Source organism: Asparagus officinalis, chromosome 7 (assembly GCF_001876935.1).
Source record: "Asparagus officinalis chromosome 7, Aspof.V1, whole genome shotgun sequence".
Taxonomy (NCBI): domain Eukaryota; kingdom Viridiplantae; phylum Streptophyta; class Magnoliopsida; order Asparagales; family Asparagaceae; genus Asparagus; species Asparagus officinalis.
This window is the reverse complement of record NC_033800.1, coordinates 57,845,462-57,869,829: the sequence shown is the minus strand read 5'-3', so window position 1 is coordinate 57,869,829 and position 24,368 is coordinate 57,845,462. Positions and strand designations below refer to the sequence as shown.

At 34.8% G+C, this 24,368-nt stretch overlaps 2 protein-coding genes across 3 annotated transcripts in view; one reads left to right on the top strand and one right to left on the bottom strand.

The window, feature by feature from the left end:
• Positions 12,739 to 18,017, top strand: LOC109848194 (CBL-interacting protein kinase 32-like). 2 transcript variants are annotated; one of them, XM_020417579.1, is made up of 15 exons: positions 12,739 to 12,970; positions 13,856 to 14,045; positions 15,099 to 15,161; positions 15,233 to 15,304; positions 15,396 to 15,497; positions 15,599 to 15,679; positions 15,761 to 15,814; positions 15,920 to 16,045; positions 16,124 to 16,213; positions 16,507 to 16,629; positions 16,746 to 16,856; positions 17,002 to 17,115; positions 17,269 to 17,325; positions 17,411 to 17,485; positions 17,629 to 18,017. In XM_020417579.1, the coding sequence occupies exons 2-15, from the start codon at positions 13,860 to 13,862 to the stop codon at positions 17,707 to 17,709; spliced, it is 1,335 nt and encodes a 444-aa protein (XP_020273168.1). In that variant the 5' UTR covers positions 12,739 to 12,970; positions 13,856 to 13,859; the 3' UTR covers positions 17,710 to 18,017. The 2 variants fall into 2 exon arrangements, with proteins under 2 accessions (XP_020273168.1, XP_020273166.1); XM_020417577.1 differs by having other exon boundaries at positions 12,741 to 12,970; positions 16,507 to 16,662.
• LOC109848195 (calmodulin-7) overlaps positions 18,550 to 24,368 on the bottom strand; it is a 6,275-nt gene continuing 456 nt past the window's right edge. Inside the window, exon 2 of the mRNA XM_020417580.1 lies at positions 18,550 to 19,184. Within this exon, the coding sequence (XP_020273169.1) occupies positions 18,811 to 19,184 (374 nt within the window). The 3' untranslated portion in view covers positions 18,550 to 18,810. The remainder of the gene's footprint in view (positions 19,185 to 24,368) is intronic.

Below are 24,368 nucleotides of genomic sequence, written 5' to 3'. Positions count from 1 at the left end.
ACGAAAGAGGAGAAAGCATCTCCTCCATCAGTAGTATTATATATACGAAGGAAGAGGGCAACGTGATGGATTATCGCCCGTTGGATTAGGTTAAGGGGGAAATTGGACGGTTGGATCGCCGCTCGTTCGCTCTTTTGGGGCCTAACAGTGTTTTGAGGCTATCAGCCCATGGGCCAGACTGGTACGTATAAATTGTTTGTTTATTTTTTTTTTGAGTAGACCAGCCCATATAATCAACAGGTGGAGCCTTTCTGCGGTCCTGAGTTCTCTTTTAAAGTAAAAAGTAATAAATGTATAATTTTATCGAATTTTATGCACTGTTTTCTATGATTTAAACGGCCATATATTATGACTTTATTAAGAGCCCACTGTTGGATACTTTTAGTTAGGCCTTACTTGGGCCCTGCAAGTCTGGACGCCTATTTAAGCCCCACGAAAACTTCAGCTTCGTTCGTCTGCTTACAGTAGCTTAGGCGCCCAAATAAACACGACCTTGAAAAGTATCCTTCCGCGCTTGTGAACTCAAACTAAAATTAATAGCAAAAAAGAAATTAATCCAGATATTGGATCTCACTTTCTGATTAAAATCTACTCTCTCCAATATGAAATCTTAATTAAGCTTATGTTTAAGATTTTAAGTAAAAGAGCACGTCTCTACTGGGCTTGATGGGCCTTGTTGGACCAACCTTTAGCAAAGCCCATCGACGTTAAATTCAAGCGCGAGTCTCAAATTCTTCCACTAATGGATGAGAGATATTATTTATAATCATAACCATCTGTTGTGTAGTTAATAGTTGTGATTTGGCTTAAATTAAAAAAAAACGGTTTCTTAGTATTGGTTCCTTAAATCTTTAATATTTAAGTTGTTTGAAACTTGCCTAAAGATCATAAAATTAAATGTTTTTATCGCAATGATTCTTAACTACTAACTAGGCTGCTCTCGGATTGATTCGGACCAAAATAATTTACTTTGGTTCGGTTAGTTCTAATTCCAAGCTGATTCGATTTAATTTGATTGGAACTGATCACTAGGGCTGTCCATTTGGGCCCAAAAGCCCGGGCCCGGCCCGGACCCGGCCAGGCCCAATCCCAACCCAGAAACCCGAGCCTAACCGGGCTCCGGGCCTAGGCCCAGCCTATCTTGGTGAAGCTTGGGCCCGGTCCGGTCACAAAATTTATGCTTGGTCATGATGTGTCATATTCTCATCCACTCATTTTAATTCCCAACCACTCCCTAACCCATGTAAATGTGGCTCCCGATTTCAATGAGTGGAGGTGAATATGATATCTCACTACCAAACACAAAAACTTGTGTTAGCATACCTATTTTTCTTATATATAGAGATTAATGAGTATCATTGTCATAGGAGGAGATTTTCCTCCTTGTCGCCTATGTGGCACAAACCCCATCATCCTCATAAAGTGGGCAAAAATCCCCACCAACTCACACACACTCTTCTACTTTATGAGAATGGTGGGGATTGTGCCACATAGGCGTCAAGGAGGAAATCCACTCCTATGACAATGATACCCATGTAACACAATCCCCATCATCCTCATAAAGTAGGAGAGAGAGTGTGAGTTAGTAGGGATTTGTGTCTACTTTATGAGGAAGGTGGGGATTGTGCCACATAGGCGACAAGGAAGGAAATCTCCTCCTATGACAAGGATACCTATATATATATATATATATATATATATATATATGAGATTAATGGGTATCCTTGTCATAGGAGGGGATTTCCTCTTTGACGCCTCTAAAATTACATAATTGAGAGACATTATGGATGATCCGCTTCGTTGAACTTGATCTACATATTCTAAAACCCCAACACACCAAGTTTGGCAAATCCGTAAGTAATAATTCTTTTATTCTTTATGTTGTCTTATTTTTCACATTCTAGTATCCCTCTTGATGTATATATATATATATATATATATATATATATAATGTAGTCATAAGTATACTTATATGTGTATATTATAGAATTACAGTTATATAAGTATATTATATAAATGCATAATTATAATAATATATAAGATATTGCATCTAGTATATATCAAAGTATATCATATAAGTAAACTGTATAGCTATACTTAAATAAACATAATGTAAGTAACAAATATATATAACTATATAATACATATTTATAAATAAGTAATATATGCTTATGTGATTCTGACTCTCTCTCTCTCTCTAGTTATAACTTATAAGTATATACAATATATTTACATATAATATATGTATATATAATAATAGTTATATAATAATTTGTAAGTATATACTAATACATACATATATAAATATAATAATATTAATCTAATTTTTACCAAAAAATGAAAATGACCGGGTCAGGCCGGTCATTTTCATATGTTGAGATTTTTAGTTAGTTGTTAAATTATGGTTTTTTCATATGTAGAGTTTTTAGTTAATTGTTAAATTATGGTTTTTCATATGATTGACTGATTATTAATAAAGAAGTTATTTTTATCATTTTAATTTCTATGATTTTTTATATCTGTAAATTATATAATTACAAGTGATTAATAATATGATTGTTTTTATCAAAATTTTGTTTAGTTTTTTGCTATGTATTCTTGAAAATTAAAAAATTAAAAAATAAAAATAAAAAACGGCCCGGCCCGGGCCAACTATGTCCGAGTCCGGGCCCCGATATTACTCAGCCCAGGCCCCGTTTTCCAGGCCGGACCGGACCGACACGTTTAGACAGGCCTACTGATCACAACCAACCGAACTGACTATTTGCTCTCCCCTTACTATACAAAGCACCCAAGTCCCCTAGTTGAGAAATGAGAAGCAGCAATAAAGCCACTCTCGGCTATCCTCATAACTTATCAGCACCATAAAATGATGAACCGCCGAAAGTACATCCAAATATAATAACAGCAAAATTAGCAAAGTGCCAAAAAAAATCTGGGGGGAGGAGGTGCTCTTTGGCCCCTGAAATCTGTTGGCTTTTGCAGAGTCAGTTTGCTGGAGGAAACTTCTTGGTAGTTGCCTGAGAGGGTGATAAAGAGCCTAATACATCCAAAAATGGTACACGAGGTCCAAAGTTATCAAGCTCATGCAATGTTGTCCCATACAGTCACAATCTCTGTTGGAGTTATAATAAGTGTTACTTAAAACTTTACATGGTAATGAGAAAGTTTAGACCTACATAGGAAATGGAATAGAAAGGAAGAGTGTTTATAAGCATTTCTCTTCTCTCTTATGCCTAGAAGAAAATAAAGGTTATGTTCTACACCACACGCGCGCGCACCAGCCGGGCTTGGGATAGGGTGGAAGAAGTAGCCGTTGTAATATACTATACTTATATACTAAGAGAGAGAGTATACACACACACGCATATTATACATATATAAGAGAGAGTATACTTATATAAGAGGGAGTATACATATATAAGAGAGAGTATACCTTTATAAGAGGGAGTATACATATTATACATATATAAATAAGAGAGTGTATACCTATATATACTTATATAAGAGAGAGTATACTTATATATACATATATACTAAGAGAGAGAGAGTATACACACACACACACACACATATTATACATATATAAGAGAGAGTATACTTATATATACATATATACTAAGAGAGAGAGTATATATATATACACACATATATTATACATATATAAGAGAGTGTATACTTATATATACTTATATAAGAGAGAGTATACATATATAAGAGAGAGTATACTTATATATACATATATACTAAGAGAGAGAGTATATATATATACACACATATATTATACATATATTAGAGAGTGTATACTTATATATACTTATATAAGAGAGACTATACATATATAAGAGAGAGTATACTTATATATACATATATACTAAGAGAGAGAGTATACACACACACACACAGTGACACACACACATATTATACATATATAAGAGAGAGTATACTTATATATACATCTATACTAAGAGAGAGAGTATATATACACACACACACATATATTATACATATATAAGAGAGTGTATACCTATATATTATATATACTTATATAAGAGAGAGTATACTTATATATACATGTATAGTATAAGAAAGAGTATATATATACATACATACATACATTATACATATATAAGAGAGAGTATATATACACACCCATATTATACATATATAGAAATGTATTATATATACATATATTATATATATATATACATATATTATACATATATAAAAATATATTATATATACATATATAATACATAAAAAAATAAAAAAAATAACAAATACTATTCCGGGCCGGGCCGGGCCCGGGCCGGAGCCCTGACTTGGCCCGGGTTTCGGGCCCGGGCCGGGCCCGGGCTCCGGGCTTTTTGGACACCCCTACGCGCACACGACCTGCGGACACGAATGCAGCTCCGGATTGAGGGGCTTCTTAACCTGCTACATTTTGTTTTCTGCTAATTGAAATAATTAAAACATAATTAATATGATGCAGATTAAAATCGTGATTAATGTTTTTCTTTTACAAAACGTGATAAATATTTTGTAACGACTAGGATAATTAAAACATATTAACTGTGGATTTATGGACTTAAATGACGAAACGGTTAGCAGGATTTGTACGATAACGGACACGACTCTCAACCTATATAAAGACCGGTATATGCGAGGGTTAAACACAGTGTTAAGAAACAGATCTCCTCTCTTCCTCTTCTCTTTTCGAAAATATTTTTCTGCTATTACACTTCCGCTAGTTCCCTGAAAGTTGAGAAGAATTCGCAAAGCCTTTTTGAAGCTCGTGTCGACGAGAAGGAGGTCGCCTGACCGAGGGTCGTTGTATCTCCGAGAACTATTGCTACGTAGTCCAGTACGAGAGGGGGCAATTAGATTCTTGGGACAATGTCTTGTACACCTCGACCATCAGGCCGTATTTCTAACCTTATTTAATTTTTCTTTGAATTATATTATTTCTGTGTTATAATATTTATCCGATATTATCTGATTTAATAATAAACTTTATAACTTAATTTCGTGTTAATTATTGTCTAAACGGCTAATATTCCCAACAATCACTACATCAAAAAAGATGTCATCGTATTTGTAACCTCATCCACAAACATAATATTTGTAGCCTCAAGTACTAGATAGTTTTTTTTGGGTGATTTGGTGGAGGTCTTTCATTCTAGCTAGCTCATTAGAGTATAGAATTATAGACATCAACACTAAATATAACTCCAATTTCAATAGATTCACAAAGATTTTTGATATGATATCAGAACAATAAAAGACACTGTATAACAAGTATATATTTATTTTCCCTTATGAAAAGATGCCCACAGACATGTTAGAATATTTAATAAAAGAAAATCATAACGTTCATATCACAATAACTTTGTATTGTGGGTTCAATGACAGGATCCTTTGACAGAGTTAAGCTATTGTAGGCGTTAAAAATTGCCTATAGGTCCTCGAACACAGTTCGAAACAGAGAGAAGATGATGAACGTCAATATCCAAGTCAGGGAAGATTGTCCGACGCCGGCAAATGCACGAAGCGAATCGGTGAAGCGTATACGCCAACGAAGCGACCAAACGCACACAAAAGCAAAACAAGTTCAAAACAAGCGAAATAAAAGAGATACAAATAGCCAAAAGGGTCAGGAGGCTCGCCTTAGTGCAGCGACAATGTGGCCTCGCCAACCATCGCACCAAATGGTGGCTCGCACAGCTCCGAGCCACCACAGGTGTTTTGACCTCCCAAAACTCCCCAAAACGCGGATTTTGATGTTTTATTAGAATTCTTACGATCCAGTATCTCTCCAACTGTTCTAAAGCTATCCTAAAGCGCGCCTGGGCGGTTATCAACTGTAGATGATGTCAAAACACTTAATCTTATCAGAAAACACAACGACAAAAGCCTATAAATAGAAGCTCAGGGTCTTCATTGGAGAGTATCTGAAATCAGAGGGCGAGGAATTGAGCAGTAAGTCACGAATTTCAGAGGAGAATTGACGAATCTTGGCGAACTTTTTCATAAAGAAAAAGCCGTCGAAAGATTCGAGATTCTCTCCCCCTCTTTCCTTTGAATTAAACTTGGTTTTAATCTCGAGAAGAGCCACAATCTCGCTTGGTCGTGATTGTCATTGTTGCGATTGTTTCCTTCGTGAAACAAGAGCATAATTATTTTGTCAACCGAATCTGATCTGCGATGATCCACGGACTAACGCGTCCCCGGCACAGGCAAAGATCCTACGCAAAGCAACATGAGATAAACTATTGTTGCGTTTTATTGGATAAAGTTGATGGGATCCGCCAACTCGCCAAGGCTTTGGAGCCAGTTGATGGGATCCGCTATGAGGCGGACCTGAGGTTTAGGAAGCGCCAAACGCCACAACAGTGAGCGAGAACCTCCTACTCAAAACAAGCAACAGATGAGTAGGTCTGCGTCAAAAGGACTCGTTCAATCCTTGAGGAACGCATTCAGAAGCATCGCGCATTTCTTGCGCATGCAAAAATACTTATGCAGAAAGCCAAAAAACTGCAGAAGGGAATTGAAAAAATGATGAAAGAAGCTCGAAAGAAGCTCAGGAGAACGGCTAGGCAGACTGGCCGTCGACCACGAGTCAGCGACGGTCGACCGCGAACGTGCACATGAGAGCAGTAGGATTCGGAGCTGAAGGCGGTCGACCGTCGTGGTCGACCGCGCCAACTCTGTAGGTGATTTTGCTCTCGGGTTTTGGTTCGGTCGATCGTGGCAGACGACCGTGATACCTGCGCGGTCGACCGCAGATCAGTTTTGTGTTGGGCTTTGGTTTTTCAACCCGTTTTGTTTTGAGTTGGTATATAACCCTAAACCTGATTAATTAGGGTTAAGGTAGGACGTTTTTGAGCAGTCTTTGGGAGAGGATTGATGTATCCAATTATGGGAGATTTGTGAGAGATCTAGAGCTTTGTTTTAGGGTTTGATCGGTGAGGTTTGTAACTCTATTTGTATTCTTTTGATTTCTAATAGTAAAAACTCCCCTCTCCTTGCCCCGTGGACGTAGGCAACTTGCCGAACCACGTTAAACTCGTTGTCTTGCTGTGATATTGTGTTTGGCTTATTAGTTGTGATTTATCTCTTGGATTGTTCGTGTCGCTTCGAGGCTTCTGCCGCGCACAACAGCGAGCTCCGTCAGCTTTATTCAAAAGAGACTAGTTTTTGTTTTTGTACTTTGAATGGTTAAAGTGTCATTATCGTCAATTATTATTATTAGCGTACAATCTTTGTTTATGACCTTAATTATTACATCTTTCAAAGTCTAGATAACACACGCACCGTGTAACGTTTTGTGTAACTAAATGGTAACACCACATGATTCACTTGAACACAACAGTTCTAGAACTTATAATTACTAGAAAAAATAAAGTATGATCGAGAGGCAAAAAAATATCATCCACGGAGTTACGAGGCATTTTGAGACTGGTCGTGTAAGGCCATTCGTACACACAATCATGCATAAAATTCTCCATCAAGCTTCGACTCAATCAAACGTGTCGGTTCAATCTCTTACTAGCTTGTTCAAATATGTCTCTAAATAAAGAAACCACACAAAAAAAAAACAAAGGTGGGGGCAACTTTTTAGTCCCTACCCAATTTATTTTGTGAAGGATAGAGGTAGGATGCTATCGCCCCTTCAGCTCTTGAAGAAGTGTTTTGTATTGTTACTCATTCTAAAATCAATGTTAATTAAAAGCGCCAACCACAATCTCCGCTGGTAAAAATGTGTCCTAGCGTAATCCTTTGCCATTTTCAAGCACTAAAAATAATACTTAACGGGTTAATAATTTAGCTGGTCAAGATAGCAATAGAGCTAACTATATATATTAACCATTTTTCTTGATGTCTCTTCCTTAAATCCTTGTCAAATGATACCAAAGTCCTTTTATAGCAATCAAGAGAAGTTTTCAAGGAAACTATTAACTAGAGGAAATAGATACAAAATGTACATAAAAAGAATAGAGAAAATAGAGGGATATAATAGGAGTAGCTAATGAGAAGAAATACGATACTCTAAAATAAATTAATAAGATTTCTGAATTAAGGTGTCATGCTGTTCTGAGGTGGTCAATCTATTATGTGTATTCTAATTTGGATTATTATTATTATTACTAAAAAATAAAAAAAATAAAAAACAGCCACATCTATGCCTCTTTGCATTTGCGTATACATATTACAGGATGAAGCTTCCTAGAATTTGCCTATGAGGGAGACAGAGGACTACCTTTGTTCTGTCTAAGCAAAGGACATGCGGTTGTACATCTCGAACAAAAACCAAAAAAAAAATGATGCTTTCATTTTCATGTACGATTCCAAAGTTGAAGTTATGATCATGACTCTGACTTCTCAATGAAACAATGAGACTTTGGATTTTGCCCACAAATGGTAACAGGAGGCATAATATGTCTAATTAAGAAGCTACGATATGCTTAATTAAGAAACATTGAAGAAGCCATCTACTTTATAATTAAAGGGCCGATATTGCAAATAGACCCAAGATCTCTATAATTGTGTTGTGCCATTTATTACTCTTTAAATTTGATAATCGCAGATAGATAGAATCATTGGAACTAAACGCAAACTGAGGTTTTGTGACGAGCTGAGATTTTGCGATGAGTGACAGTCACAGTGAAGTTCAGAACCACCTACATGCTAGCGTGCGTGTGGTTCTATGTACCGTTCATGATTTTTATTGAGAGTTAATTTGGGAATTTTCACTGCACCGTCACATGCAGATGGTCCTGGCATGATCATTTATTCATGATAGTGCATGGATCTATGCACTATTAGTACTTAAACATGTAACATGTTCTCATAATTTACATTCATTTCCATCAAGAGGAAACTCAATCCTCTAGTAAATATATATGGCTGCTGTTCACTACTTGGCTATGTTGAAGTTAGATTGATTTGAACCAGTGATCCGCCATTTTCCATTGCGTAATTGCCTACTAATCATTAACCAGGATGAAAAAGGCTAGTGGATTACACTTACCAACATCATAACCATCGTAACCAGATTCAATTGTCTTGTATTCATTGGTGTCATTTTGGAGTAAGTGTGATAATTTTTATAACTTTATTTTTATGGTGCTATTTATTAGGACAATGAGATTAGAATTTCACTTTAAAGTGTTATTCATTGGGACAATGAAATTGGGAAAATTACCCTTACTTTTCCCAAAATTATCTCACTTCTATACAAACTTTTTGTCCTAACCTTTAAAAATTACCCTGTTCTTAACCGTGGGACAATCACGAGGAAAGTGAGATAATTTTGAAGCATAGATTTATTAAATATATAATATATGTTTATTATATTATAATATATAATATATCTTAATTTTATTATATTATAAAATTCTATTATAACAGTCATGGTGTTTACTCACCTAAGATACGGATATTTGTAAAATGATACAATCATAGCCCTGACAAACCGGCTTCAACCACCTTAGTGGCCTAAGCCCAGCAGAGGCCTCGACCCCGTTGACTCATCAAGTCGACATTCTTTCATGCCGACATGAAAAGGCGGGATCAACCGACCTTATTGTCGAAGACAACCCACCAATGGTCCACTCGACCACTTATTTGGCAACTCATGAAGACGACTTGATGAACATTCCCTGCTATCTACTAAGTTGATGATTCGCGACCCCGCCTCAAGCCTCTCCCTTAGAGCATATGTCAGCATCCCGACCCACCTCGGACAAACCTTATCCAGATTCTTGCCTGACGGTCTCCATGACTTGTCAGCTGCCCACATGCCTTCTGCCACGGTCTTAATCACTTCCCCAAAAAATACGGAGACACCCTCTCCCACGCCGATGTGACTTCCCCCCAGTCGTCAGCCGACACCTGTAAAGCAATGGATGACTCAGCCTGCCAGTATGCCTTCTACCACGCTCTCAATCACTTCCCGGAAAATACGGAGATACCCTCTCCTATGCCGAAGTGACTTCCCCTCTAGTTGTCAGCCAACACCTGTAAAGTGAGAGATGACTCGGCTCTTAGCCCTCACTTCACCACCGTGTCCCTATGCTTGGCTAGAAGTGACTCATTTATCCCCATGACGGGGATATATACAGGTAGATTCCTAACCTCTAGGGGAGGCTGAGCTGAATCTAATTGGAGCTCTCTCTCTCTCTCTCTCTCTAAAGGAAAAGAACACACAGTTCTTCGTTTACACAGAGGAGCTCACATAGACCCTCTGGAATGACACATTGCCTCCTCAAGAACCACCTCGGATCCTGACATTCCCCTTCCCTATTCGAGTTTCACTAACTTGACCGTCGGAGGAACCACGGGGGAACCGGTCCCCGCCCTCTCATGGGTTTTTCTTGTCTGTGCAGCGTGGACTTCAGCCCCCCATTCAAGAACCAGGCATAAAGCCATAAAAGGAAGTGGCCCCTCCATCAACCTCCTCTACCTCGTCCCGGTGAGGACTCAGGAGGAACCGATCCCAGCCCGGATCCAGTTGACTATTTGATCTTAGTCATCAACAATAACGTAAGATAATAAAATATTAGATCATGTTATCTAATATAACATTATTATATATCATTATTACATATTGGTTAATAATATTTTATATAGTATAATATTAGTATTATATTATTGTAATATTACTTTATATTATTTAATATATATTTTATTAGTTAGAAAAAAATATTATTATAACATTTTTATAATATAAAATATTATATTATAATATAGTGTTTATAAATTTAATATAATTATATATTCATTATATTATAATATAATTTATTATATAATAATTTACTATTTTCTATTATATTAATTAATAATTTTAAATATATTATCAATTATTTGATAATTATAATATTAAATAGTCTATTTAAATTATAGTAATTATCATAAAATAAAATAAAATATTATATTTTTAATAATAATATAATAATTTAAATATATTATATTAAATTAAACAAAATATTATAATATTTGATTAAATGGTATTTTATTGAAATATTATATTAAATATATTGTTTGTATATTATATCAATTATTATATAATATATCATATTATTATAATATATTAATTATAACATTAAATATAGTTATAATTAATTAGTAATTATAATATAATATATTATATTTTAGTATAAAGAAAAATAATGTATTTTATTAAATAACATACCAAATAATATACTAAACCAATTTGGTAAATTAATTTAGACTTAATTAATAAATATATATTATACTTTAATAAGGTGCGACATCATCAATTATCCCACATGGATTATTAAATTAAAGTTTTAAATTGTCTCATTATGCTAAATTGTCTCACTTTACATCATTCAAAATATCCCAAAGGGATAAAATTATTACATCGGAACAATTATCCCACTTAGTCTAAACTTATCCCAACCAATAACCAAACCCGATATGCCAAGCAACAATTACCAAATCGGGGAACATGGGAGTATCATTCCTTACACTTGTTAAAACATTCCATAATAATACGTTATTGTGGGGTGTATATTTAGGTAGGCAGTTACAATTGATAAAGACATCACTGCGTTTATCTTCCACTTAGGATTTAATTAAAATTTTAAGATCTCATCAGCTAATTTAACTTTTGCGCAACAAACTCAATTTTAGGAATCCTAGACATAGAAAACTCAGATCCAAGGAGAAATCAGATTCGGGGAGGGGAAACAAACAGAAGATGAGCATGTGGATAACAGTGTTCTCAGAGGGACCACCATCAAAAGGACACTATAGAGTACAACCTTGGTTAATTTTTTTCAAAAGGTGGCTAGAACTTACTCAACCTTGGTTATAAAGAGTTACAAGAGAAAACTTACTCAACCTTTAGAATCTCTTCAACTCAATCAAAAGTTTTAAATTCTAATCCGTTCACTTAAAACTTGGCAACATTAATGTTTTTTTTATAACTACGGATTGAAATGTAAGAAAATTTAAGTAATAATACCTTAGTCTTCAAATTTATTCGATACGTGTGCTCGGTGGAATTTGAACATGTATTATTTTGATAACATCTTAATATCACCTACAACATAAAAATCTTGTAAGTTGATGTTGAATGTTATTTTAACATTGTTGGTTGTTACTTATAGGCTTAATTAAAACCTTTCAAAACTGAACCAATATCAATTTTGACCCATTTCATGCTAATCCAGACAAAGATTACACTAAAGGAATGCTATTCAACAAACGACCTGATCATTTCTTGACTTAAGGAAAACTTGATTAATAATAATCTCATATTTCCCAAACATAGTGTCACGTACAGTAGATGAACATCGGTCCTAACCCCACATTGATTGGTTGCTAAACACAACCTGACTACATCAGAGCTCCAAAGTTGTTTGAATGTTGATGAATATGAGGTGTGGTTTGCAGATCCACCATTATTTTGTAGGATTTTCTTTCCACACTTAGGAGCATTGTAGAGTTGTTTGTTTTATAAAAAAAAAAAAAAAGTTTGTCGTCTATTTCACATATCAAGCATTTAAGAAACTTAAATTAGTCCAAATCTACTTTTACCCTGTGCAACTCAAAAAATTATGATAAGCACAGGGGTCATAATTGTGTAGTTGACCAAAAGCAGCAGCTCAGTAAAACGAAATTCAAACGGCGGATAGATTTTGTCAGCACCCAAAATTGCTCCTCGTAAATTTTGTAGCCCAAAGGAAACAACAAATGCTCGTGCCCATATAAAGAAATAGCCAGCTCTCTCCTCTCTCATCCACGCTCTCTCTCTCTCTTTCTCTTCTTTCCTTCTTCACATTCATCTCATCCCGAGTTTTATACTGTTGTACCAACGGTTAAAAATCATTTGGTGTCAAGTACTGAGCAGAGAGGATTTCTCAGATTTATACCTTTTGTTATCAGTACATGTAGGCTCTGTTCTGGGCAAAGAGAGATTCCTCAGAGTTTGAAGACAGAGGTGGGTTTTTGTTGAATTTTCAGATAATAAGGTCTGAATTGGGTTTTGTTAGTTTAGGGATTTTGGAAATGGGTTTTTAATTTTGGGGATTTTTTGCCACTAGTTGTTGGAGTTGTAACTTTTGGTGATTTGGGTTTTCTTCTAGCTTTGAATCGTGGTTTTTTTTTTCCCCTTACCAACTTTGATCCAGTCATCATTCTCAATTATATAATATGATTTTATAATTTGATTGAAGGGAGTTATTTAACCAGAGAACTGTACTTTGATCGTTGCGTAATTGATGGGTTGGGGGTTTCTATGGATTATTCTTTTCCATTTGGCTGTTTATTTTAGGAATTGTTTTTTTTAATGAATGGTTGTTGCACAAAAATGCATTCTTTTTATTAAAAAAAAAATTTTTTTTGAGGAAGAAAAACTTTCTTATAAACGGACAGTTGGGTGAGGAGAATCTAATGAAAAATTTGAATGGGAATATAATTCAAGCTTGTCTTTGAGGTGGGATCAACTTTAAGTTTGTAAAGTTAGGATATTTATTCTGTTAATATTGCCATCACTGGGTTTATTTTGATTTGAATCTTTCCTCTTTACACTCTATAACCATTGTTTTCTCTTCTGGCTGCTTCTTTGCCTTCAATTTTGGTGATTTAGGTAGATATAGCAACTTTCTGTTGAATATTGTCTTCATTGTTAAAAATCCTTTTTGATCCAAAAAGCTGAAGTTTTGTATTGATGATCCTCTCTCTAATTTGCCATCGCTATACAAGTATAGCTCTCATTTTGCTTCATATTATGATTCTTCGAACTCGTGATCTATTTGTGTGAAATGCATTTAAATTGCATTATCTGCGAAAATGTTCTTGTGCTAACTTGTGTTAATTGATGCAGCAACATGAATAGAGCAAAAATGAGCACAACAAAATTGAAGCGAAAAGTTGGGAAGTATGAGCTTGGCCGGACAATTGGAGTAGGGACTTTCGCGAAGGTCAGGTTTGCTAGGAATTGCGAAACGGGGGAACATGTAGCCATCAAAATCCTCGATAAGGAGAAGGTTCTTAAGCACAAATTGGTTGAACAGGTACTTTCTTGATCTTGTATAATTTCGGAGTTCCTCCATATCACTATGATTTCAGTTTTTATTCATCTAGTTTTTACTATTGCAATTGGTTAACTTTATTCATTAGCCTGAAATTAATGTTTGCTATCATTCTTCTTAGAGGTAATTGCACACAGGTCCCCTGTAGTATTATTGTTTTGAACTTACTGTCCGTGTAGTTTCCTTGTTTGAGATTAGACCCTTGAGTTAAATATTTTTGGCACCTTTACCTTCAGATAGACCCACTAATTCAGTTAGAGGCGATATCTGCCAAAATTTGACCAAGGGTAAAAGATTCAAAAAAAATTTAACTCCGGAGTTTATCTGCGACAATGAAACTACAAGGGTTCTAGGAGCAAAACAACAAGGGTCTGTGTGCAGTTAATTAACTCATAGTTTTTATCTACCTAATTTGTATCACAATTGGTCAACTATTATTCCGAAGTCAATGTGCTTTTACTTATTAATTTGATTGATAGCAATAGACTAACTTCTTAAGAATATTTCTTAACCTTGGGATAAAAAATAATTCTTGAAGTCTTGATTCTAGTTTTTGAACATGGATGACGTTTATATTTGAATAAGTCAGCAGTTTAGTTTAAGGAGGTAACTAATCGTCGTTATGAATTTATTGTTGCTTATTTTATATTATGTTAGCCATTGCCTTTGACATCATACTGTTGGAGTTCAAGTCTTGAATACAGTACTAAACTAATTCTTCAAAGCAACTTTCAGGTTAAGGTTCTTACAAGCAACATTGTTAATTGTTGGATGTCAGCATAATATATGTTTTAATAGTTTTAGCAAAAATTCCAAAGTGGCCGGTCAACCTCGCACCTAGCAGGATTTACTTTAGTTTCTTAATCTGTTATAATTTGGCAAAACATAGATTATTCTATTATTTATCATTACAGTGCACAGAAGTTGTCATTAAACTTTCATCGTAATTCACTTAATTGACATTTTGCAAGAACACAATATCTATCTCTATCATCCTTGCTGTAATATTGTCGGCACTTTTATATTGTGATGCAGATCAAACGGGAAATTGCCACTATGAAGTTAATAAAGCATCCAAATGTTGTTCGTCTACATGAGGTAGTTAACATCATGTCATCAACTAATATAATTCCTTGAAATATCAACTTATAACTTTCTTATCTTTGCAGGTAATGGGAAGTAGAACAAAAATCTTCATTGTTCTAGAGTATGTTACTGGGGGAGAGCTTTTTGACAAGATTGTAAGTTTTCTCATTTTATTACATTTTTTTAGTTGCTAATTGTCGCTGTTTAAATCTGGAATAAAAAATTAACAATCTTTTGATACTGAAGGATGGCCGAATCAAAGAGGATGAAGTGAGGAGATATTTTCAGCAGTTAATCAATGCAGTTGATTTTTGCCATAGCAGAGGTGTATATCACCGAGACTTAAAGGTGAACTACTAGATAAATGTATGACATTTCTATATTCATGGAAATTAATTTATGGTATTTTTTTGAAAACTTGGTTGATCTTTTTTATTGTGAGCTTGCAGCCTGAAAATTTACTACTCGACTCATATGGAAATCTCAAAATATCTGACTTCGGACTAAGTGCGCTTTCTCATCAAGTGAAGGTAATAATGAACTATTTATCGATAAGAGTTCACAATTTGAGTTTTCAGTTGAACTTAGAATTTGAATGGTGTTTTTGACAGGATGATGGCTTACTTCATACATCTTGTGGTACTCCAAACTATGTTGCTCCTGAGGTATTAATTTATAGATGTTAAGGAGCTTTCTCATGTTTATAACATTGATAATATATTTTTCTAAAGTTTTGATTATAAAATGATTATTGTATGTTCTTTGGCTAGGTTCTTAATGATGGAGGTTATGATGGAGCGACTGCAGACTTGTGGTCCTGTGGGGTTATTCTATTTGTCTTGCTTTCTGGTTATTTGCCTTTTGATGATTCTAATCTCATGAGATTGTATGAAAAGGTAATTAATATTTAACTTAAAAAAATAGATGTTCTTTACATTCATATGTTTGTTTATTGACATCCTTTCTATCTGCAGATTTCAAATGCAGAATTTTCATGCCCATCTTGGTTTTCTCCTGGAGCAACGAGATTGATACAAAGAATTTTAGATCCTAACCCTATGACGGTTAGTATCTACTTCAAAAACTTTTCATGATAGCTTATTCATAGAGTTTGAGGTATAGGTATAAAATTTAAAAAAGAAATTCATTTGGATATCAAGTTATCAATTTTGAAATTACAAGACGATTCTTAATACAAAGCCAAAGGCTAGTGAAATTTTATACACATTTTGCTCTAACCGTCTTCAGAATCGACATATGAATACGTTGATTTATGGATTTTGGCACCTTGTTTAAATTTTATATTCAGTGGCTTTTTCTTTCATATTGACATTTTTATTTCTATTGCCCATGGCAGAGGATTACTATCTCTGAAATATTGAAGGATCAATGGTTCAAGAAAGGTTATAAACCTCCTGTATTTGATGAGAAATATGATACAAATTTGGATGATGTCGATGCTGCTTTTGAGGATTCAGAAGTGAGTGAAAGATGGGCTTCAGTTACAGATACTGTAATAATTCTGACTTTGGACAATGTTATTTTATGGAAACTTCTCTTTATTAAAGCCATACCTATCTTAATTTTGTGTATCAGGATCACCATGTTGTTGAAGAGAAAGAAGAACAACCTGCAGCTATGAATGCATTTGAACTGATTTCATTGTCAAAAGGATTAAACCTTAACAACTTTTTCGACGTGGAGCAGGTGACAACTAGTGACTTTTTGTATCTCTTTAGTTAGCATCTAAAATTAAGGAGAAAATTTGAAATATATGATACATGCTGTTTGCGAATTTTGCTTTCAACTAGGACGTTTTTATTGAAATACTGAGTATTTTCATTTATTACAGGAGTACAAAAGAGAAACACGGTTTACCTCGAAATGCCCTGCAAATGAGATCGTAAGCAAGATCGAAGAGGCTGCAAAGCCTCTAGGCTTTGACATTCAGAAGAAAAATTACAAGGTTTGTCATGTATAATGCTACAAAATTTACTGGATATTCCTTTTAGAATACTAGTTGATTTAAAAAATTCTATAGTTTTCACATATTTAAAACATTCTACAGTTTTCACATATTAGCTTCTTGTTAAATTGTTACCTATTCTCTCTTTTTCAGATGAGGCTGGAGAATTCGACTGCGGGGAGGAAGGGAAATCTCAACATTGCGACTGAAGTATGCAGAAATGTTACTACAAGCATTATTTATGTATTTACTTTTCAAGGTTATTTTTTTGCTGAAAATTCTTAAATCTTTGCAGATATTTCAAGTGGCCCCCTCTTTCCATATGGTTGAGGTAAAGAAATCTAAAGGAGACACCCTGGAATTCCAAAAGGTATTTTCTAGCTTATTTGATTTACCAAACTAATTCTTTCTTGGCTTAAAAAAGGAAGCTATTTTTTTTTTCCTTTCCTTAAGCAATGCTTTGTGGAATGTCTTTAGAGTAAACACCTAATAGAATTCTTATTCCTTTTACAGTTTTACAGAAGTCTATCGATCGGCCTGAAGGATGTTGTCTGGAAATCTGAAGAGGACATGCAAGATCATTTACTCAATTGAAAGAAGTTTTCCCCAGTTCCAGCATCTTAAAATTTATATCTATTTTTCCTTTTATTTTTCCCTTCTTCTTTTTTTTTTTTTTTTTTTTTTTTTTTTGAGCAGGTTTTGGTAGGAAGCCTGAAGCCCCCAGTGAGAGTTGTTTGCCTGTTTTTATCATTTTTTCATTCTATGCAAATCTTTCATTGTAAATTTTCTGCCCAAAAACTTGCCGCCTAGTTTACCTCTTGCACATGAATAACATGATGTCGTAGTATGTCATGTTTTCTGTTTCCTTTTTTGACGAATAAATTGAAACCAGTCTTTTCTTACGCCCAGGACACTAGCAGATTCATTTGCAAGGTTGTGAGTAATTGTAAATGCCGTGTCAATTAAGAGAGAGCTGCAAGCACAGAGAAGAGTTTGTAGACTGGCTTATTAACCGTTTATTAGGGGATTTTACGGATGATATAAATTGTTGGAAACAATGATCGTTTGCTACCGTGCAAACTAAGTTTGACACAATGCGTTCGAGGCGTGCGATGCGTTGTCCTCAAGAGTAGAGAACATTTGAGGCTGCCCATGCTTCAGAGAACATTTGAGGCTGGCCATGCTTCAGAATTCAATGTTCGTTAGCCGCTCGAACTCCTGGAACAGCTCAGTTTGTTGTTGCTTTCCCCATTAATTTACCGGCCGAGGGATTCTGAGGGAAAAGAGTTAAAAACTTTTAATAAGTATTTTTTATTCTTCCCTGTAATCAAAAAAATCCCCCAAACGTGAAGGCTAATAATACCCACAGCTCATTGCAAATACAAGTTCCGTTTCCGTCCATATTATGACAGCATTCAAGCATCAAACAAATAATTAGCAGCTAGAATGTATGCATCCCTCCAAAATTATAAATCTTTAGGAGAACATTCACTATTACAATCTCGCAGCAGTCAGAAGAGGGGGAAAAACAGGCAGAACATAAACATACAGAAAGTAAAAAATTCCATATTCGTAGAAACCGTTCACAATTAAAGCCAGAACACAACAAGAAGAAAAATCCCATTTTCATAACTAAAACTGATCGGAACAACTAGCTTGAAAACATCTCCAAACCAAAGCACACGCGACCAACCCTCACTTTGCCATCATAACCTTCACAAACTCCTCGTAATTAATCTGACCATCACCATCAACATCAGCTTCCCTTATCATCTCATCCACCTCCTCATCAGTCAGCTTCTCACCAAGATTAGTCATCACGTGACGGAGCTCAGCAGCGGAGATGAAACCATTCTGATCCTTGTCGAAAACTCGGAATGCCTCCTTGAGCTCTTCTTCGGAGTCGGTGTCCTTCATTTTGCGAGCCATCAGGTTGAGGAATTCGGGGAAGTCGATGGTGCCATTGCCATCGGCGTCTACTTCGTTTATCATGTCCTGGAGCTCTGCTTCCGTTGGGTTCTGGCCGAGGGAACGCATTACGGTGCCCAATTCCTTAGTTGTGATGCAACCTGTAAAAATTAAGAAAATGTAAAAATTAAGAATTGTTAAATAGCACGTGCTTTCTCATGTAAAATTAACAAGGGTTAATTGCGAATAGACCCGCCTTAACTATCCAATTGCAGGGAACCACCCTTAGTTATATTGTTTCAGATAGACCTCCTGAGTGGAATGTGTTCGACTCTTTTCGACAAATAAACCTCAAAATTTGTTTTTTGACAAATAAGCCTCCCGAGGGTAAGAATCAAAAAAAATTAACTCAGGGGATCTATCTGCAACAATGGAACTACAGAGGCTCTATCGATAATTGGGTGATAGTACAGGGGGTCTGTCCGCAATTAACTCGAATAATAAATAAAATGGTTTACCAATAGACCTTCAGCTCAAGAATTCTAAGTCTTGAATAAAAAATTCGTAAATTTATATAAAAAAATGGCTACATTTACTCTATTGATATTGTTTAGAAAAGCCTAGACATTACTATTCAGCACCAAATGATTTAATGTGAGATGCAGATGTATTAATAGCTGGGTGAGAAATAGAGTTGGGCAGCAACAAGATAGAAATGATATGTAAAGGTAATAATCAACATAAAACAATTGAATGATCTCAAACATGAAGATCATAGAAAAGAATTTGCATAATAAACTAGAACATGGCGATTTTAAAAAATAAAATAAAATAAGAAAACTCTTTATACTGTAGTAGCAGTACATCAATAAGCATTGAAGAAAAAAAAAGGAAAATCTCTATGCAATAATAACATTCCATCAGTAAGCATAAACTACTGATATCATCTTGAACATTCATGACCTATAAGCATTAAAGAAAAGGAAAGTCTACACCGATAGTAACACCCGATCAATAAGCATAAAATACTCCAATCATCTTGAACATTCATGACTTTTCTACAAGTAAGCAATCATGCAATTTAAAGATATTCACCATGCATTAAGCAAAAAAACCATTTTCCAATAACAGAAGTAAGCAAATTTCAGAAAGGCTGATTAGCATGTCCTGAGTTCATATGTTACGATAACGTCAACAGCCATAGCATATGCATTTGTATACGTTATATTTATGTCTATCAAAGAATCACAATGAAGATCACTTCTTTAACCTTCAGGATACGAATCAATAGTTTTCAAATCGTCATTCAGTAAGCACAAGGTAATATTGGTGGATCTTAGAGTCTACCCAAGAAGAGCTAGTTTATGGCATCAGTGTAGAGTTTGATGTACCCGAACAAAGAAGAGCAGCATTTTCTCACAAACAAACATATGGAACAAGCACTTGCTTCGAACATAATTTAATGTGTCATGTATGAATAGGGATAGTATTGGTGATGAAGAACAACTATCCGTGCGAAATGGCAATTGGCAGATGAATATTAAATTAAATAATAAGAAACTGCATGCTAATCTACTATCTACAAGAAAAAATTATAGACAATTTCAGAAGGTTCCATTGATTACTTTTACAGTACATAAGGTTATATCCCAATAATAGTAACTGTATTGGGAAACAGACAGAGGAGAAACAAGAGATTTGCATATTCCCACATCATTAGAATTCCATTTCTAGCAACTAACCAAACAAGTAACAACTGAAGTTACAAGTGGCATATTCTTTGCAAAATTTGCGAACAAATCAAAATAGGGAAGTCAGAACAATCGGTGGTTTATTCTGGCAAGTAATCATGAATGAACAGCTCATTGTTAAATATCATGATTTACTCATAAAATTTATATTTCTAACACTAGTTATTTTTTTCCCTATAAAGGAAATTCCTAACATACAAACTTTGTTGATTTTAACAACTGAAAAAAGTATCTCTTATCATGTCACTAATCAAAATTTTCAAGTTGTGAATCTACCGACGGAAAGACAATTTTTGTGCATTTTCTATAATCTTTATTTATTTATATGTAATGAGAAGCAAATATTTCCTTTTTGCTAGTATGATTTCGTGAATAATAGAGAGGTTCCAAAAATATTTCATTTCATATGGAAGAAAATATTGGTGAAGAAGTTCCGAAGAGATAAGAAGTTCCAGGTGAAAATTGGAAGTCCTAGAGAGATGGAGAGAGTGGCGGTGGGCGCCATTTGAATAGTGATTGTTAGGAATGACAAAATTTCCCCTAGTCTTTGTCAAAATCACCTCCTACACTTTAACAAACTGAAGGAAATATCTCCCATTCCTTCACTATGTCTTTCCCTCACAAAGTTCTTTATAGATTAGTATAGATTTACATTAACTCAGGCTTATCACGTGATACATGGTGCCTTAATTGCTGAATTACAGGCTCCTTCGCTACGGACTATCTAACGTAGAAAAGAAATAAGTTTACTTTAATATTTATCTAGCTTTTCCTGTTGAACTTCCAGGAACTTTCTAAATTCCAAAAATTTCACATTTGGGAAATTAGTCCTCGCACAGAACTTCTGATTACAATAGATTTTTTATACAAATAAAGTAAGACCATGTGGTACAAAAGATGACAATAAGCACATGCATATCAAAGCTTGCAAGACATTTAAGCATATGTCGTGTGCACCCGATATGTGTCGCTGGTTCAGAAAATAGTATGATATTATATAAATGTTGTAAAAGATATGTGTATGATGCATGTGTACAAAATCCAACTACCTTCGGTGCAAATTTTGATACTTGAAAATCTTGGATTTTCCTCTCTTGTCGAGAGTGTTACGCATATTCAGAAGTCCCAAATTATGTTTGAAAAAAGTGAAACGCTGTCCATAGCATAGAGTTATAACTAGTATGTACATGGCACGGTACTAGTAGTGTGCATGAGACATTTTGGGAACTCCTCTGACACAAATCTTTGTAAAAACAACTGTTAGCGAGTGACATGATGGACCCATCTTTTAGTGTATCCTTGTTTGTAAAATGCCTTAATGTTAATTACGAGGAATTTGATCTTATATACGCATTGTCCTAGATCATTATCTTATCTCGGAATTAATTCCCAAATTAGTTGTGTTCTCTATTATTAATTCTCATGTTTCGTACTATAGTGAAAGATTATAATAGAATAACTATGTATTATAAGAATTGTTTCGAGTCTCCCCTAACATGTCATTTTTAAGGTGTTTGCAAAACAATATGTTATCACTTTAATTCTTGAAACTTTACATTTCGGCCTCAAAAAATCAAACATAATATTCTGATATCACTCATATCAGTTTGATCTTCTATTTGTTTTATAGATAGGGCTTTATGGCTCAACTGACACCTAAACTTAAATCAATACCTGCTTGTTTAAATACCAAAGGAAGAGTAAGACTCAATTGAGCATAAATTCCTTTGGAAGAGCTCTACAGCACTTTTCCCGCCCATTTGCCACGAGGTGGATTGTGTGTTGTACAGCCACAAGGTGGATTGTGTGTTGTACAGCCTTACTGCGCCCGACGATGCCTTTAACATTGACTGTTGTCTCCAACACTCTTCCTTAAATATTTACTGCCAATAAACATCTCTCTCCCGATAATTCTCACCATGAAATTTGTACCCTTACTTTCATGATCAATATATGTTAAACTTTGGCTTAGTTGACGTCGAGAAGTCATAAGTTGAACTTACGTACAATATGGGTTTAATCCTATCATTATACCCTTAGAAACATTAGTAACTTCTCTAATAATTTCAGAGTTAAACATGAAAAAAGATAGTGTCTTTTTTTACAATTCCAATCCACTTTATTATGCTTAAATATGAACATCTACAGTATGTACACACATTAGAATGTTATCATATGTGATCCCAATATTTATTGTAAATTCCCAATATGGGTCATCCGATAATGGAATTCTTCTATCCGACATGACTCCAACATTTGACATTTAGAACACTAATTGAAAGAAATATTTACTTCTTTAGTACCCTGATTGCATCCTACATTCCCAAGATTGTCATGTCATAAGGAGCATATTGTATTGTATAACTCAAGTACATGTTCCTGCAACCTGGATCCTATGTGCAAGCTATAATTCCAGAACTAAACATATGTCGTCATTGGCTTCTTGATATATTACTGTGTGAAAGGAATGCTAGAACCCAACATACACAAGGCGATGATATTTTGAAAGAGAGAGGTTAGAAGATGGTAATATATTTTACTAAAGAGAAAAGAGATCATGCTAAGATTATGATCACACTTTCCTGCAATATATACATGTTCGAAAATGAAAAATAAGTGTCAAATAGTGGTTACCTTCATACTTGAGATCAGATTCACCCCCCAAACAACACATTCACATGTCATGATTTTGCCACAGAATTAAGTTTGAGTTTGATTTAAAAGTTCATGAAATACACAAACATCAAACAATAATCTTCAACATGCATGTTAGGCTCAACATAGCAGTCAGGAATAACAGCAGAATAGGCTTAAGAAAACAAAACTACACAACTAATGTTCACTAAAACCTGCATGACAAACAACATCAATGTAACTTCCCACTTTTGGCAGCACTCGGAAACTTCTAAAAGTCCCACTACTTCTAATTCCAAGATTTACACCAGATAAACTTTGTCGCACCTCCTACATAGTTTGCCTTGCATACATTTTTGGAAGTAGACATAGCAAGAACTTCTAGATATCTCCAGATAGATATTGCTAAAATTGGGGAAACTGTATGTATGTTGTTTATCATGCAGTTTTAGTAAAACTTAGTCCTGGACCTTTGAATTGTTAAAGCTTATTTCCTTGTTGTTCCTTATTTATAGGCTGAGCCAAACCCATATGAGATGGCTAGATATTAACGATTATTGTTTGATGTTGTTGTATCTCATAAACGTTTGAATCAAACCCAAACTTAACTGTGTGGCATGATCATACGCACGTGAGATGTGTTGCTTTGGTCAAATCTGATCTCAAGTATGACGTAACAACTATCTGGAAATTCTTTTCATATTTAGCATATACAGGAAAGCGTGATCCTAATATCATGATTCCTTTCTCAAAATATCTTTACCGTCTTTTAGTAATCATTCTCTTAATAAATATTATCCCCTGTGGGATTATTATGTTGGGTCCTAACATACCTTGCACACATGCACAAGCCAACTAAGCAATCGTCCGACTATCTGGATTCATTACTATATCCAGTAAACAATATTTAACTGTTGGAAAAAAAACCCAAACTTTTCCTTTTATGATTCATGATCAACT

What these genes read in the sequence shown, in the direction of transcription:
- LOC109848194 (XM_020417577.1), top strand. Translation starts at nt 13,860, where the DNA reads ATGAATAGAGCAAAAATGAGCACAACAAAATTGAAGCGAAAAGTTGGG. An exon ending in TAGATCCTAACCCTATGACG is followed by an intron (nt 16,214 to 16,506) that starts GTTAGTATCTAC and finishes TGCCCATGGCAG; the next exon opens with AGGATTACTATCTCTGAAAT. An exon ending in ACACCCTGGAATTCCAAAAG is followed by an intron (nt 17,486 to 17,628) that starts GTATTTTCTAGC and finishes TTCCTTTTACAG; the next exon opens with TTTTACAGAAGTCTATCGAT.